At 43.2% G+C, this 17,757-nt stretch overlaps 1 protein-coding gene and 1 pseudogene across 1 annotated transcript in view; one reads left to right on the top strand and one right to left on the bottom strand.

The window, feature by feature from the left end:
* The window catches only part of SLC22A1 (solute carrier family 22 member 1), a 37,195-nt gene extending 33,783 nt beyond the window's left edge, over positions 1–3,412 (top strand). Inside the window, exons 10-11 of the mRNA XM_017853520.1 lie at positions 601–700; positions 3,210–3,412. Coding sequence (XP_017709009.1) covers positions 601–700; positions 3,210–3,276 — 167 coding nt within the window. The 3' untranslated portion in view covers positions 3,277–3,412. The remainder of the gene's footprint in view (positions 1–600; positions 701–3,209) is intronic.
* A 4,917-nt stretch (positions 3,413–8,329) lies between these two features.
* LOC108516168 (mitochondrial import receptor subunit TOM6 homolog pseudogene) lies at positions 8,330–10,625 on the bottom strand (annotated as a pseudogene).
* Positions 10,626–17,757: the final 7,132 nt, after the last annotated feature.

Raw genomic sequence — 17,757 nt, 5'->3', positions numbered from 1 at the left:
TACAGTTGGATGAGAGAAGGGAGAGGGGATTCCTACTTCTCTCTCCAAACCTAGGCCAGGGAACTTCCAAGACCCTGCTTACCCACTTGATAGAAGGCAACAATTCCTGGTTGTTTGCAGAGACCTGCCATGCCTGGGCACAGCTGAATTCAAAAAGAGGGGTGGAGGAAGAGATAGGGAAAGGGAGAAAGGAAGAAGGAGGGAGAAAGGGAAGTAGAAGGCGACGGGAAAAAAGAGGGAAAAAAGAGTGATGGGAGGGATCCACCCTGCCCGCATATAGACTGTGCTCTATAGCTAATTCTATGTGTATGTGTACCCCAATCAACAGATCCCCAAATACTTAAACATCAGTTACCAGGGAACTTTATACTTCTGTCGAAGTAGACTGAAGGCAATGTTTCCTTTACTCACTCTGACATTTCCCAGTTATCCTACTGTTTTAATTTTCTTTTATAAATGTTCCTAACTTTTTTTCTTTTAAAAAAATAGTATCTGTCCCATCTGTGTTGTCTCTTCCTCTCTTTGGCTGGCTGTGATTATTTCTGTAAATGACATTGGCCGTGCTCTAATGGCTCCATTTGCAATCTGTTTCCTTTGAAGGGGTGTTGGGCCTGCTTGCTGCGGGAGTGACGCTGCTTCTTCCGGAGACCAAGGGGGTCGCTTTGCCAGAGACCATGAAGGACGCTGAGAACCTTGGGAGGTGAAGCCCATGGTGCCCAGGACTCTGAGGCCCATGAGTCTGACCCGCCATCCAAAAGGGGCCTAATATCACTCCACGTTCCTCATTTCCTCTATCTTAAAAGTTTAGGAGAGCTTTACAGATATTTGTGTGTCTTTTTATTACTCCCAGAACTGCTGTGAGGGAAAAAAACCATGATAGCCACTGACTTTATGTAGGAAAATAATGAAGAGCATGAGTTGACAGTTATCTGTTCTCAACCGCATAGCAGAGAATGATTTGTCTGTGATGTTGGCTGTGGTGCACCAAGATCCCTAGCTCATCCCAAGAGTTACAAGATCTCTAGATCACCCCAAGAGTTACATGATCCCTAGCTCAACCCAAGAGTTAATGACTCTGAGTGGAGAACATTTTTAATTCAATCTTCTGTCCTCTGAGCCACTGTCTCAGATTCTTTAGTAACTTTCTTCACGAAATTCTTTTGACAGAGAGCAAGATTTGCTGAAGTTTCATATTCTAGTCTTAGAGTAATAAAAAAGGAAATGAAGGAACAGTGCTTGATGAGGTGATCTCTCTCAGGATCCTTTACAGGCTCAGTTCTATGGATTCCACAGCAAGGATGCGTGTGTCCTCGTGAATAGAGACAGAAAAGTCTATGCAGTCCTACAGACTTAGGTTTGAACCTAGGTCACCTGACTCAGTAGGCCATGTGACTTTGGGAATGTCATCGAACCCTATGGAGCTTTCTTTTTCATTTAATTTCCATGCCTGCAAAATAGTCACAATAATACTTAATTTACAGAGTTTCTTTAAAGATCCAATCAGATTAAGTAGGTGACAGTGACTAATCCATTGCCTGGCACATAGTAGGTGTTCAATAGAGCTCAGATTTTCTCCATTCTTCTTGCAAATTGTGCTGTTTCCCCAGTGATCCTCAAAACTAAGTGTGTAGAAAAAGCACAAAGGGAACAGGCTAAAATGCTAAATTCCTTGGCCTTCTTGATTTTTGATTTAGAATGTGAATGATGCAACTCAGGAATCTGTTTTAATAATCTCTGCCAGTGATGCCCATGCAGATAGGCACTCTGTACACCTCACTTGGAAAAATTCTGGATTTCTCAGTACTGATAAGGGCAAAACACTATTTTAACAGTAAATACATTTTCTAGTTGCTGATGATTTCCTTCTTTTTGATCCCAAATGTTGTGTTATCTGATTTAAAGATGTTTCATTCTAGTTTGTTAACAGCCACTTGGTTGCTTTTTTTTTATTTTTTTTTGACTTGGAATCTCCCTCTTGTTGCCCTGGCTGGAGTGTGATGGCATGATCTTGGCTCACCACAACCTCCGCCTCCCAAGTTCAAGTGATTCTCCTGCCTCAGCCTCCTGAGTAGCTGGCATTACAGGCATGTGCCACTGCGCCCGGCTAATTTATTATTTTTAGTAGAGATGGGTTTTCTCCATGTTGGTCAGGCTGGTCTTAGACTCCTGACCTCAGGTGATCCACCCAACTCGGCCTCCCAAAGTGCTGGGATTACAGGCGTGAGCCACCACACCCGGCCTGGTAGTCTTTTAAGATGTTCTGTTTAATCCCTTCACTCCCTCATCCTAATCATTCCCACCCTGCCAGGGGAGGCGGGTGCTGCTGCCCAGAGCCCTGAACCCCCTGAGCATCCTCAGTTTTCGACAATACTCTTCACACATTATAATAATTGTTTATTTCATTGTCTGTCTTCTCCACTATACCAATTCCATAAACAGTAGCCACAGTCTATGGCCAGAGTGATCATGTTGATTACTCCTTCTTCCCCACTTGCAAGGGGAGAATGTCAGGAATGGAAGTGACTGCAACTCTAGCTAAGCTTCATAGGGTGCTGACTGTGTGTGTGTCAGCCTCCCTGAAATGTGCATTTCACCAAATCCTCCCAAAACACTGGGAGGCAGCTACTATGGTTATCAGACCCATTCCACAGATGAAGGAGATAATGACATGTATCCCAAAAGTCACCGGATTCAAAATGAGTTAGCCAGCAACATGATCAACCTTCTACTTCAGGGGTTGTCTGACTCTTTCTGGAAAGGGCCAGATAGTAAATATTTCAGACTTTGGGGCCCTGTGGTCTCTCTTGCCACTACCCAGTTCTTCCCCTGCATGGGAGAAGCAGCTATAGACAATGCATGAAGGAATGGTTGTGTCTGGATTCCAGTAAAATGCTGTTTATGGATGTTGAAATTTGAATTTCATGTCATTTTTTAAGTGTTTTGAAATATTTTCATTTTTTCCAACTATTTAAAATGTAAAAACCATTTGTAGTTCACAGGTTGTACAGAAACAGGCTATAAGCTCAACTGGGGCCATAGGCTGTAGTTTGCTAAGCCCTTTTCTTCTTTGTTGTTTGTCATTGTTAATTTCTCTTTGTCTTGACACTTATGCATTTCTTTGTACAACTTTGCAACAGTTTCATCATCAACAAACTGATTGCTTATTTATTTATTTATTTTAACTTCAACTCTTAACTTTGTTGTTACAGAAAAGCAAAGCCCAAAGAAAACACGATTTACCTTGAGGTCCAGACATCAGAACCCTTTGGCACCTGAGAGAGATGCTTTGCGGGGATGGAGTGTTGGAGGGATGAAGATGGCGTTATCTTCTGCAGAAATTCCTAGACGCCTTCACTTCTCTGTATTCTTCCTCATACTTGCCTACCCCCAAATTGATATCAATCCTAAAGAATGGTTTGCGTGGGCTTTGTTTTATTTTGTTTTCTTTCTTTTAAGCTCTCCAAAGCCTTGGCTATCTTCCACCTGTGCATTCGTTCTAGGGAATGCTGTTGGTGCTATTGTTATCAGGCACTTAATTATCTAAAGACTCTTGAAGATCAGTAGAATTTAAATATTGCTAAAAAAGAAGCCTGTGTAATTGGGTTCCTAGAATAAGTATTCTAGAAAGAATTTTCTAGAAAGAAAATTGGTTTGATTCACTCTCTGAAAGAAAATGCCTTTGCGTTTGTAGGTGTCTATATTGGTGAAAGCCTTTCAACATGTAGATTGCTTGGAGAGTACGATCAGCCTTCCATATCCGTGGGTTCCACATCTGTGGATTCAACCCACTACAGACTGAAAATATTTGGGTAGCTGGGGTTGGTGGCTCACGCCTGTGATTCCAACACTTTGGGAGGCTGAGGCAGGAGGGTCGCTTGAGCCCAGGAGTTTTCGACCAGTGTGGGCAACAGTGAGAGCCCGTGTCTACAAAAAAGAGAAAAAAGTTAGCTGGATGTGGTGGCCCACACCTGTAGTCTCAGCTATTAGGGAGGCAGAGGTGGGAGGCTCACTTGAGCCCAGAAATTCAAAGCTGCAGTGAGCCATGATTATGCCATTGCATACCAGCCTGGGCAACAGAATGAGACTCTCTCAAAAAAAAAAAAAAAAAAAAAAAAAAAAAAAAAAAAAAAAGAAAGAAAGAAAAGAAAAAAAGAAAAGAAAAGAAAGAAACGAAAATATTTGTGCAGAAAAGATGTTTGCGTCTGCACTGAATGTATACAGACTTTTTTTGTCATTATTCCCTAAATAATATGGTTTAGCAACTACTTACATAGCATTTACATTATACTAGGTATTATAATCTAGAGATGATTTAAAGTATAAGGGAGGATGTAGGTTATATGCAAAAATGACATCATTTTATATCCAGGACTGGAACATTCTCAGATGTTGGTGTCCATGGGGGTCCTGGAAACAATCCCCATGGATACCGAGGGGCAACTGTATTGGTTTTTAGTACGGAAACTCTGCCAGCAAACCATGTCCTCGTGACCTTTACATACACATGATAGAATAAAACATGCTCCTCATTCAAACACCAGAAGCACCATGGCCATTTCCGGGAAGACATCTCTGTCCCCTTGTTCCAGGAAATATTTTATTCTATCTCATTCTTGGTTTTGGTTCTCCTTGGTGATTCTAGAAGGTCAATGCCTGTGCAAGCCATGAGATATCACAGTAAATATACCAAAGAGAGTTCACTTCACAATGGGTTCTGTGCTTCCTGAACCCTACACCATGATTTTGTTCCTGGAGGACACAAAAACCTTGATTTTAAAATTTCTTTATCTGTCAGACAAATCACAAAGATAACAATAGCCAGTCTTCAGAGTACATCAGGAAAAAGCTTCTAATGGGAATTGGAGGCATGGTGAAATACATGTGGCTGTATTATAGACACTTCTAGCCTGATCTAGCTGAGGTCAGTGATAGCCACAAGGACTTAAGATCATGGAAGTGGGTGCCAAGCAGCACTTTGGTTGTTCTTTGAGAATAGACATTGCTACCTGGAAACCCAAATCTTTTCCCTGGGAAAAAAAAAAAAAAAATTCTCAATGGTGGAGTGAACCTAGCTCTTCATTCCAGTGTTGGAAGCAAAGCCCTTACCCTGTGTCTTATACTTTCTGATGATAATGATCACACCATTTACTGGTCACAAATTTGTAAATCGTAGGCTTTGAATGATGTTTTCAAATGTGTATTAAAAATGTCCTCTCTAATCTTTCTAAGAATCCTCTTGGCAAAACTTCTGTGGAAGGCCTTAAACAAAATAAAAGTCACCATTAAAAACAGTGACACTCCCTGGCTAAACTTCCTTATGGCTTGTGGACATGTGTGAAAAAATGAGCACGTGTGCTGTTCTTGCAGCATAAGGCACAGCTAGTGTGTACTTATAGCACACAGCGGCATTGGTGCGGGTCACAGTAAGGTTTGTCTGACCATTCAGGAAGTGGATCTGGGAGAGTGGCAGGATCCCTGCAGGTGTGTCTGCTCACCCTCTCCCAAGGGAGGGAGGGAGCGTAATTCCACAGAGTGGTTTAAAAATGGAGCCATGGAAACAAAGTGTATTTCATATTGCCTGATGCATCATGAAGGGACATTGAGGACCCTTCCCTTCCCGCCTTCCTCACTGTTGCTGTGACAGAGCCAACGTCTGTCTTGATAAAAGTCGGGGGCGGGGAGTGTGGTGAAAGGCATCTGGCAGTGTGAAGGCAGAAATAAGTGGGTTGGGGGCCAGATGGCGTTCAGATGCTTAGAAAGGCTGGTAGCTGTGACTTGGGCATCAGGAAACATACAAAGTCCCTGGTCAGGGCCTTGCTGTGAAATGCCCGGGCCCTTCCTACAGGGGCAGTGCTGTGGAGTTCCCTGCCATTCAGCAAGCGTGTGCCGTGAGCTGGGGGATGCCCCAGTCCTCCTAGGCTGGTAAGAGAGTCCGAAGATAGTCACAGCAACGAATCATGCAAGAATTCTCATAGCAGTGGGGGGCACTCAGGTGGTGCTGTGAACATCAGAGCAGCACGCCTGACCCTATGCGTAGATGGAGGGAATCTGTAGATCCCTGCAGTCACCTCCTCAATCCTGCCCCGACATGTCTTCATGTGGGTCTTTTAATGAAATAAGTAAAATTTTACCTTGGTCAGCAAGTGATGGGTGTGGGGGCTGCAGACCAGGAAAGATCAGGATGAGGTGGTAGCCAGGGGTCTGGTGGTCCAGGGACAGGTGTCTGACAGAGCAGGAGGGATGGCGATGGAAGGAGCCTGTCACTTTCTGCCTTGTTGCGGAGGACACAGCTTTCTGTCCCAGTAGGAGGGAGGCAACTTTCTGTCCCGGAAGGAGACTGGACCCTGGCATGAGCTGGATGTGGTTCCAGGATCTTCTCCACTACCTGTTGATTTTATGGCCTGGAGCAGGGTCCTTGACCATCTGAGACTCTGTCTGAGACTCTGCCTCCTTATGGCACCCCACTCCCAGTGGTTGTGAGGATTCCAGGAACTGCAGGTTTCTCCCGGCAGAGCCCCAGAGTCAGTGTGGGGTCTGCTGCGGCATCAGGTGGCCTCCTAGCCACGTGGTCTCATAGCAGCAGCTTATGGTGGATTCAACAATCTCCAGCTGAGGAAAGATTGACTGTCCCTTGACGCTTACTCCCTATACCTGGTTGCTAAGGGCAACATGTCCTATTGTTCATCCCACCTGCACCTCTGCCCAGTAGGTGGCAGGTGAATGTCTGATGTTTTGAGACATCAACAGAGCAGGCAAATTAGAGATCTATTTGACTTAATTTAAGAGATACCTTACAAAAGGTCATTTATGAGACACAATGATAAAGACTCAGTCATCGCCACATTGGGAAGTTGAGGAAGCTAAGTTCAGAGATGCCAAATGACTTGTGCTGACTAGCACACAACGGGACCTTGAATTTCCATCTTCTGGGTCAGATTACAGGAGGAGCAAGTATAAGTTTGCAAATTAAGCAGGAAGGAGGGAGGTTGGAGGGAGCTAGCTTTAGAGGCTGTGTCCTCTTTGGAATGAGCTTCCTGGCATTAATGATTGGGCATTTGTCCCTGGCCTCATGCTGCTGAGCAGGACAGAGGGAAAACCTAAGTGTGCCCTGGGCAGAGTTCGAAGATCCCATCCCAGAGTGGTGACACTCTTGGCATCCTGTGCTCACTTGCTGATTCTGCTGTTCAGCCTGGACGGTGGCATTTATCCTCTTCAGGGTTCCTGTCTGAGTAGAGCATTTCATCTTTTTATGCCATTTGTAAAAAGGATATATACATGGAAACTACATACACATCTCGACATTCACATACACAGCTAAATACACAGCTACATCCACATATGGTCTGGTTTATGAGGGTATTGGATTAATTTCAAACCTCTCGTAGAGTACGTGCTGCTTTCTCTGACCAATCTCATCATTCGGTTAAAATAAACATGAGATTCTGGTTGTCTGGGAGTTTTGAGGAGTGGCAAATTTGTGACTATAAAAATAACAATAGCTCAGATGTATTCAGAGCTTGCTGTGTGCTAGCTACTGTCCTAAGCACTTTCCTATGTTATCTTGTTAAATTCTCATAACACCTCTGTTATATTGGGTAATATTACCTAATTGTAAAGAAAAGGAAACTGAGGCATTAGAAGGCTAAGTGGTTTGCCCAACATCACCAGGTAGTAAGTAGAAGAACCGGTAGTCTCGCTCCAAAATCCAAGTTTTAAAGCAGGATACTGCATTTCCAACTGACATCTGGGCAATAGTATCCTTATGCATTGCGAAGAAAAACCTCCCAAAACCAAAAGAAAAAAAAAAATTCATTCTTTTGTAGAGAATCATTCTTTTATTTTCCTTTGTGTGCAGTCTTTATTTCAGTTTTCTTTTTCTTTTTCTTTTTTTTCTTTTTTTGAGACGGAGTTTCGCTCTTGTCACCCAGGCTGGAGTGCAATGGTGTGATCTCTGTTCACTGCAACCTCTGCCTCCCTGGTTCAAGCAATTCTCCTGCCTCAGTCTCCTGAGTAGCTGGGATTACAGGTGTGCCACCATGCCCAGCTAATTTCTATATTTTTTAGTAGAGATGGGGTTTCATCATGTTGGCCAGGTTGGTCTATAACTCCTGACCTCAGGTGATCTGCCCACCTCAGCCTAGCAAAGTGCTGGGATTACAGGCGTGTGCCACCATCCCCAGCCTATTTCAAATATTTGTTAAAACACCATTGTTATTCCTCAGGACAAGAGCAAAAAACATCCCCCAGAGCATAGCTTGCGTGGTCCCCGATTGCAGGCTCCGTTTCTGGAAGGTTCAGGTACAGTGCGGGAGTCCATTTGTCTACTTGGCTACATCCCCGACTGAGGTGTCACGAGGTCAATGTTACTCAAGTTCCTGGCAAACCAAACTCCCGCAAACAGTCCCAGATTGAGGATCAGGTTCCTCTGGAATCATTCCTATCAGTGGCAAAGTGGTGGACACCCCACGACAGTCTCCCCCATTGTCAGGAACTTCAGGAGCTTCATTGGCTAAGCCTGCAGCATCCAGGGTGACCTGGTTGGAAGCCAGAGTAGTTGAGAATCACTCTTTTGGAGACAAGACTGAAGAGCATTTCCTGGCTGGTCTCAGCAGGAAGTTCTCAGGGTGGCTGCTCCTTGATGGTGTGAGAAGCACATCCTCTTTAGAACTGCAATAACCAAGCACCAATCTGCAACTAGGGCTACAGTGAGTTTGCCTCGATTATTGCTAAATTGCAGTTTACCTGATGCCTCACTTGTGATTTCGTTTAAAAACTTTAAAATACCAAGAAACAGGAAAAAAAAAAAAAAAGTAAAATTCACTTTAAATCCCACCACTTAGAAGAATTCTATGGAGGAAAACTGAAGGTTGGTCACCGCCCCGTCTCCCCTACCCCAGGGAGTCAGTGTTGACAGGCGGTGAGTTTCCACCCTTCCTCTATAGATGGAGCTTGCTGACTAAGGGAAAAACATCAAGCTTTTAAAGTTCGCTTTTTTCAGAGGTCTTACTGAGGACTACAGCCCAGGAGAAGTCTTTCAGAGAGTTCCTGTCAAACTGCTCCAGAACGCCATTTTGGCTCAGAATTTATATGCGGGTCATGGAGGTTCAGTGCAAAATCACATCAAGCTTGTTTGTAAGTTACATGAAAGTAGAATCAATCGCATTAAGGTGTGGGAGCAGGAGCACGTCTGGTTATAGAGTACAGTGGCACAGTCACTAACCCTGTCAGACGTTATCTTCCGTGTGGGAAAAGGCAAGGCTAGAGGCATTCAATACTTTTTTTTTTTTTTTTTTTTATTTTGAGACAGAGTCTCACTCTGCCCTGCAACCTGGAGTGCAGTGGCATGGTCAGGGCCCACTGCAGCCTCTGCCTCCCTGCCTCAAGTGATCCTCCCACTTCAGCCCCCCTAGTAGCTGGGACTACAGGCATGCGCCACCATGCTAGGCTAATTTTTTGTATTTTTAGTAGAGATGGGGGTCTCTTGCCATATTGCCCAGGTTGGTCTCAACTCCTGGACTCTAGTGATCTGCCTGTCTTGGCCTCCTAAAGCTCTGGGATTACAGGCATAAGCCATTGCGCGTGGCCAAGTCATTTAGCTTTCGAGGAAAGACGTGACTCAGGCAAGAAGCATGGGGGCTTCTCGGGCTCCATGTGCTCCATCCTGCTTTATCTTCAAAGCACCTTTCCAGGGAGCTGCACGGCCTCCCACTCAGGGGTTTTGTGAAACGATGTTGGTAAGCAGAAATGAGCACACCTGGCTTCTTACCTTTCTTACAAGCCATGTACAAAAGTATCAGGCAGGATGACCTTCTGAAGCAGCAAGAATGCGTGTTTCCCCCACACTCTTCCTTTCAACCCCTATTCTGGCGACCATTGCCAGCTGAGTGGCCAAAGGGGAACCAGAAGACAAAGGCTGCAGACCCCCTGCATTGGGCGGCAGGCCAGCTACGACAGAGCCTCAGGACACCAGCGCGGGTCTCCCTGTCAATGGAGGAAGTAGAGTTGTCGGGGCTGAGAAAGCTGGCTCCTAAGAGGTGCATTAGTCTGAGTGAAATTCGCCTATGAGTAGCCAAAATCTCCAAAATATCAGGGGCTTAAACAAGATAAAATTTCTTTCTCATGTTTAAGAAGCTTGAAGGACAGAGTGCAGCGCTTGTGTGGGATGTGGCAGAGACAGGCCCAGGTGCCTGCCATCTCATTCTGTGGACAGCGCTTCCTCCCCGAGGTCCACGCTGGCTGCTGGGCTCCCCATTACATGCAGGAGATGGGGTACCACGAGGAACACAGATCCTCCCTTTAAGGGCACTTCTGGACACTGCCCGCAGCCTATCAACTGGACCTCATGGTCAGAATATCTGGAGAAGTGGGTGGCTTCGGGCCTTTCCTAGAGTTGGGTTGCTTTACTGTGGAAGTAGGTGAGAGGAGATGGGAGGTGGCCGAGTGCGTCTGCTCTGGTTGGAGGGGTGGATGACCTTGAGGGTCTGAGTAGGGACCTGCTTGGTTGCTGTAGGTGGCCATGACCATGCCCACCTGGGGTCCCTGAGCAGGTGGACCTGAGGCAGCTCAGAGATTCCTTGTGCCGTGGGGGTAGGGGGAGCAGCATGATGTGACTTAGGGCTTGTCATGGCTGGTGATATGGTTTGGCTGTGTCCCCACCCAAATCTCATCTTGAATTGTAGCTCCCATAATTTGCACGTGTCATGGGAGGAATCCAACTGGAGGTAATTGAATCATGGGGGCGGGTCTTTCCTGTGCTGTTCTCGTGATGGTGAATAAGTCTCACAAGATCTGATGGTTTTATAAAGAGGAATTCCCCTGCACAAGTTCTCTCTTCCCTGACACCATGTAAGATGTGCCTTGCTCCTCCTTGCTCTTTTGCCATGATCATGAGGACTCTGCAGCCATGTGGAAATGTGAGCCTATTAAACCTCTTTCCTTTGTAATTACCCAGTCTTGGGTGTATTTTTATTAGCAATGTGAGAATGAATGAATACAGCTGGGATGAAGTTTCCACCCACAGCTAGGGCACGGACTGTATAACTGGGACCACATGGGAAGAAAGACACCCTGGAAAGGCTGGTGTAGGCACAGGCTGCCCAAGGAGGGACACCACCTGCAGAGCCATGGCATGAAGCAAGCCTCCCGGGACCTATGTGCCCTGCTCTGGGGACACCAGGGGAGGGAAACAACCTGCAATTCATGAAATTTACATGAATTTATGGAGGGGAGAAAAAAACCCTGATGTCACTGAGCTTACTTTGAATTGAGAAGATTACGTTTTCCACTGCCTGCTGGAGTAGGGGCCTGAGGTGAGAACGAAGTCATACAATTACAAGGCCATGTTCCTTGCATAATTAACTTTTGTAGCCTTAGAATTTACGGGGTTGTGCCATCTGTATTGGTCTGCAGCTTGCTTTTTCAAGTTAACTTCTTTCCACTTCAGCACACAGGGATCTGACCGGTTTGAGCAACTGTATAGCAATGTATTGAGTGCCATCAGTGATTGAACCATTTCTGCTTTCTGTTCCTAGAGTGTGGTCCCCTTCATGTGAATGTCAATGATGGCGTTGTTAGTTGGTTCTCCCGCCTCATCCTGTTTGTCACACCCTCCTTAGTGGTCCGACTCTCCTTGGGAGCGGTTAGGGCAGCGGGCTGTCCCCTGGCTAGTCACCCAGGCCTTCTGTACCGCCTGGCCCAGACCCTCCTGCCTGCAGCCCAGCAGGGTGGGTGGATCAGCTTGGATTCCTGTGTGTCTTGGGTGCTTATGGCGCTTGGCCCACCACAGAGACAGAGAGCAGGTAAGGTGCTGTTCTGTGGGTTCTCAGACTCCCCCGTGCTTGGTCATCCTCTTGCACATCCTCTTGCACCTTCCTCTTTTTTGTTTTTGTAAATGTCAAAGCTGTAGACTCTGTGTGCAAAACATATTTTTCTTGCTGAACCAAATCCTGTTTGCCTCATCTTACATATTCATTTTGTTCTATTTCTGTATATATAGAACAAAATATGTATTACATTTTATTTTTATAAATATACTTTTAATGTATTTATAAATGTATTTTATAAATGTATTTATAATGTATTTATTTATGTATTTATTACCTAAAATACATAAATACATTTATTACATAAAATATGTAAATACATTTAATGCATATACATAAATACATATGTATTTATTACATAAAACACATAAATACATTTATGTATTTATTTGTATAATACATTTATTAGTGTGTAAGCTTATTTTATAAATCATAAATGTATAAACATTTTATAAATCATAAAATTTGATTATTGTATTAAAGTATAACAGTAATACATTGTATTATGTATAAACGTAATTGCCATAACATGAATTACATGTAATTATGTTATATAATGTTGTTAGGGAAATACATGTATGATTTCATAAGTGGTATTTATAGAAATCCATTTATGATGGTATAAGTGTATTTATTAATAATATAGTTATGATGTGATCAGTGGTAGTTGTTATTATAAAACATATTGACTGATGTATAAGTGTATTTATAAAAATATATTGTATGATGTATACAGGTGTATTTAGTCTTAAAATAGCATTTATGGAGTATAAGTGCTATTAAGAAATATAAAATATAAAAGTAAAAATATATAAAAATAAAATGTAAGTATTTTACTAAAATTCATTTTTAGTATAATTTTATATTACATAAATACATTTACTTTTATATTCTATATTTATAAATACACTGTATATTGTATATAAGTCCTCCTTGGGCAGCGCTGTGCCCGCACCAGCCTTTCCCAGGGTGTCTTTCTTCCCACGAGGTCCCACTTATATTGTATATTGTGTATTTTTAAAAATATAGAATATAAAAGTAAAATATATAAAATATAAATATAAAAGTATATTTATAAATACATGTTATTATATATAAATGATTTTTTATAAATTTTTTACATTTATTATGTATAAATGTATTTTATAATTTTTATACATTTATTATGTATAAATGTATTTAGGACATTTATTTATATATATTACATTTTATATTGCATACAACACGGCTTACAAAATGACCTCAAACTTGCAGGGCTGTATTTGAAATCTCTTAATAGGTACATTTCCTAAACGTATCACTGAAACATTTTGCTATGACTCAATTAAATAACTCTCATCTCTAATAGGCACTATTCTTAGTCCTCAAATGCAAGAGACAACGTTTTTACCTTCCAACACTTGAGAAGTGTACAGAGGAGGGGACCTATACCGTCTCCAGTGCTGCGTCCCCTTGGGGTGGGGTGGCTGACAAAATAAATCTCAGGGGGACTAGATGGCCTTGGTGCACAAAAGAGATCACAACACACCAATGGACCCCCAAAAATGTACTGCCTGTTTCTGTGGCTCTCACACAGACCCTGGCTGGTGACACTAGACGGATGCTTTGTTAGGAGGGTAAAATGGGGACCCTATGAGCTAAAGAGCAGCTGAGAGGAGATGTGAGTAATCCATGACCCCACGTTCCATCCTCTTCATAGCAGATTCTAACCTTGTTTCAGGCTAGCCCTGGTCAAAAAGGCTGAACTATTCAGAGCATCATGCTTGGGCATTCAGTTACCCTAGTTTAAGAGAGATTCTTTCAGTTTTCATCCATCCCTCAAGGGAGCCTCTGACTGTGACTAGGATTTCCACCCAGTCTCAGGTGACCTGCAATATATCAGCACACCCTTTATTTCCCAACTGCTCTCTTTCTTCTCCAAGCACAGCGGGCATTTTCTTTCTAGCCCTAAACACTGGCTGCTCATAAAACCAACCCCTACCACTTATTGTCCAGCTCAGAGGACCAGACCTCTCTCTAACTGTTTCAAGAATGTTCAGGTTTTATCAGCTCATAGTCCCAGACATGAGCATTATTAATAACATTCACAATTGTTCTTCGTGACAAAGAGCTCTTTAAACACTGGATAGTTTACCTGTGGGAGGCAAGGCTTTTGTGACCTCATTTTTATCATTCTTAATTTGTACTTTTAGCTAAAAGTCTTTAAAATATTTGTAATTTCACCCTGATTTAGTCATCACAGACACTGGCTTGTTTAACCATCTATTTGTTGGACCTGCACCACAGCTATTGAGATGATTGTCTAGTTTATGGGCTCCCAGATAGACTCCCTTCCAGTTCAGGACATAGAGAGGAGGCTGTCTTTTGCTTGTGGCTGTGGCCCCCCAGGGTCCCTGGGGTTCATCTCAGCCTCACTAATGGAGCTGTCAAACTTTACCTCTCTCCTCAAACCCAAGTATTAAACTCCTCCCACCCATGTATTCATTTAGGCCTTTATTTAGAAAACCCTCACTGAGTACCTGTTACGTGCCAGGCACTGTCTTAGACAATGAGGATTCAACAGTAAATTAAAAACAAAAGCAAAACCAAAAAATGTCCGCCCTCAGAGAAGTTACTTTCTAGTAGGGGGAAAACAGACCAAAGCAAAATAAGGAAATGATATATTATTAAATCTTTGGACAGGATTAGGCCTTGTGGATACGAATAAAAGAGCAGAGTTCAGCAGTTCCAGTTGGCAAAAGCTGAGAAGGAAGAAATGACGAATCTTGTCCAGGACTTGTTGAGTTTGAGCAAAGATGTCCCATGGGTGGTGGGAGATGGTTTGGGGCTTGAGCTCATGTCTGGAGAGGGAGAAACATCAGCATTTGATGGATACTGAAGAGAGGAGAATGGATGAGCAGTCTGGAATGAGAAAAGATGGCATTCAGAGGAAAATCCAAGACGGAGGAAAGAATAGAGACTTCGTAATAAAGACCTGGGAAACTGCTGAAAACAAATGATAGTGTGGGATATAAGTCAGCCAATGATCACCATTTCACTGCTATTTGGGCAAAACCCTGTGCTGTCTGGCTCATTCTGACTTAAAATCTAGCAGAAAATATGATGAGCACTTAGAAGGAAATCCCACTCTATTCAGCAATTTAGTGACTACAACGTGCTAGGCAGCTGGAGGCTTCGTTCTGCCATATGTAATTTCCAAGATGGTCTTGGGTCCTGTCTTTGTTCTGGAGGGGGTGAGGAGCAGGGTGATTATGTTCTAGTTCTCATATTTATAAAATGGGGAGGGATTTTCCACCTTACATCCAAGGAGAAAAAACTACTGGAAGAATTATACTAGCTTCTATTTATTTACCATCTCGTTTTCTGATGTGTGTTCTAAACATATACACAGTTTAAGTAATATTCTAATAGAAACATATTTTTGTCTTTAAAATTACTGTCCCATTCCCATACATGTCAGTAGCTGGCCACAGTGGCATCCCTGCACCCTCGAACAGTTAACTTGCTCACGGCCTCTGTCTTGCTTAAGTATTTTTAAATTGCTGGATGATATCCCTTTTAAAAAATTTTTATTTTTAGAGACAAAGTCTCACTATGTCTTTCACCCAGGCTGGAGTACAGTGGTGTAGTCATAGCTCACCACAGCCTCAGATACCTGGGCTCAAATGATCCCCTCATCTCAGCATCCTAGGAGCTAGGACTACAGGCATGCACCACTATGCCTGAATAGTTTTACACAACTTTTTTTTTTTTTTTTTGGGTAGAGACAGAGTCACTCTGTGTTGTGCAGGCTGGTCTCAAACTCCAGGCCTCAAGCCATCCTCCCACCTTGACTTCCCAAAGTGCTGGGATTACAGACACGAGCCACTTTGCCTTGCCTGCTCTCCTCTTTTTTATTAAGAAAGAAAAATGAAGATTTATAAAGCTTTGGATGATATTATGCTGTAGGGATGTGGTTTGGTGGGAGGAAATAAAGCATGGTACAACAAAGTTAACCAAAACGATCTTTTATGTAAGAGAATGAAATAGTAGAGAAGAAAAGTTGATAGTTCACTAGGGAAATTTATTTTCACATGAAAACATGATACCCAAGGACTTAGTATCAATCTAATGGGAAACTCCACATGTGCTATGACTTTGAAGGCTTCCCTGGTCCCCTCAGTGGCTGGGGCTGCCTCTGATACGGGGCCGCTGCGGCTGGTCCTAAAGACAAGAAAAATGCAAAGTTCAAGGTCAGGGAAATGTTTTTGCCAAAGAGCAAGGACTCTTGGAGATGTCTAGGGTAGCGGCAAAAGACAAAGATGCCTAAATATGGATGGTGCTCAATGCCAAACAGAGACAATTTCAACCTCCTGATGACAGTGGTTAAAGTCAAGCAGAACAAGTTGAGCCTATAAACAAGTCCACGATAATACTCAGATGGAACAAATAGCAAGCACGCCAAAGAAAAAGCACATGAGTTTCCAATAAAGTTTACAAGATGTTCAATTAGTTCAACAAAACTGATGTGAACCCTCCACTCCAGGTTAGATAAACACCAAAGTTAATAATCACAAATAAGAAGCAGATGTAGAGAGGAAATAATTAAAACATGCTTAAAATATATGATGTCTATGGTTTGATCATTTTACATCACAATATTTTGGCCATCCAGTATTGTAGTGACTTATAAACTAAGGTCAAATCTTTCAGAGGCTCAATCCAAACTGAAGATGATACATTTGTAATTGAGAATGTAGACCTGCTTTGCCCCTGTGGGAATGAACGACCTGCAGGGTTGGAGGCTGGCAGCTAGAGGCTGGAGGCCCTGAGGCATTCCCCTCTCTGTGGCTCTTAAGGCTCAGATTCAGCTACTGGTCAATAAGCCATGGAGTTTTGTCTTGGGCAGAAACAGCCACAAAACTGTTCATCACTTTCAAAGATTAAAAAAAAAATTAAAATGATATCTTAAAACGTTTTAGTTTAGGCTGGGCACGGAGGCTTACACCTGTAATCCCAGGACTTTGGGAGGCTGCCTCTGATACGGGGCCGCTGTGGCTGGTCCTAAAGACAAGAAAAATGCAAAGTTCAAGAAGGTCAGGGAAATGTTTTTGCCAAAGAGCAAGGACTCTTGGAGATGTCTAGGGTAGCGGCAAAAGACAAAGATGCCTAAATACAGGTGGATCACCTGAGGTCAGGAGTTCGAGAGCAGCCTGACCAACATGATGAAACCGCGTCTCTACTAAAAATACAAAAATTAGCTGGGCGTGGTGGCACATGCCTGCAATCCCAGCTACCCGGGAGGCTGAGGCAGGAGAATGGCTTGAACCCGGGAGATGAAGGTTACAGTGAGTCAAGATCAGGCCATTGCACTCCAGCCTGGGCGACAGAGCGAGACTCCACCTAAAAAACAAAACAAAACAAAACAAAACAAAACAAAACAAAATAAAACAAAACAAAACACCAAAACTCTTTAGTTTATACTGAAAAATCTGAATTATAAGACAATTCCTCCTACCTTAGCTGTCATACTTCTAACAGTAATTACAGTCAACCCTTCAAATGGTACTTTAAATTCCAGGCTAGAACTGTAAGATTCAGAAATTCCCACAGCCCCAGGCTCCCTCCCAACCTGTCCCCTGCTCAGGGAGGGTGAGGTCAGGTCATGACCTAACCCGTACAGACCTGATAAAGCCACCAGGAAGGGACCTGGGGGCTGACCACTGAGGAGGTCAAAATGGTCACCATCGTTGTTGAATTGGAAAACAGAAATCAGATGTATGCACTTAAAACAATAAGTATTTGGGGTTTTTTTAGAAACAAAATTTGAGGGAATTATTTGATGCTGATTTACTGATTAGAGTTAGCCAAAAGGCTACTGAAATGATAAAACCCTTTGACCATGGGAGGCTGAATGGGGAAGAGGTGTGGGGTGGGTGGCCGAGCGGGGAGGAGG

The sequence above is a fragment of the Rhinopithecus bieti genome, unplaced genomic scaffold (assembly GCF_001698545.2).
Source record: "Rhinopithecus bieti isolate Rb0 unplaced genomic scaffold, ASM169854v2 scaffold_37503, whole genome shotgun sequence".
Classification (NCBI taxonomy): domain Eukaryota; kingdom Metazoa; phylum Chordata; class Mammalia; order Primates; family Cercopithecidae; genus Rhinopithecus; species Rhinopithecus bieti.
The sequence above is the reverse complement of the archived record's forward strand: the minus strand, read 5'-3'. Positions and strand labels throughout refer to the sequence as shown.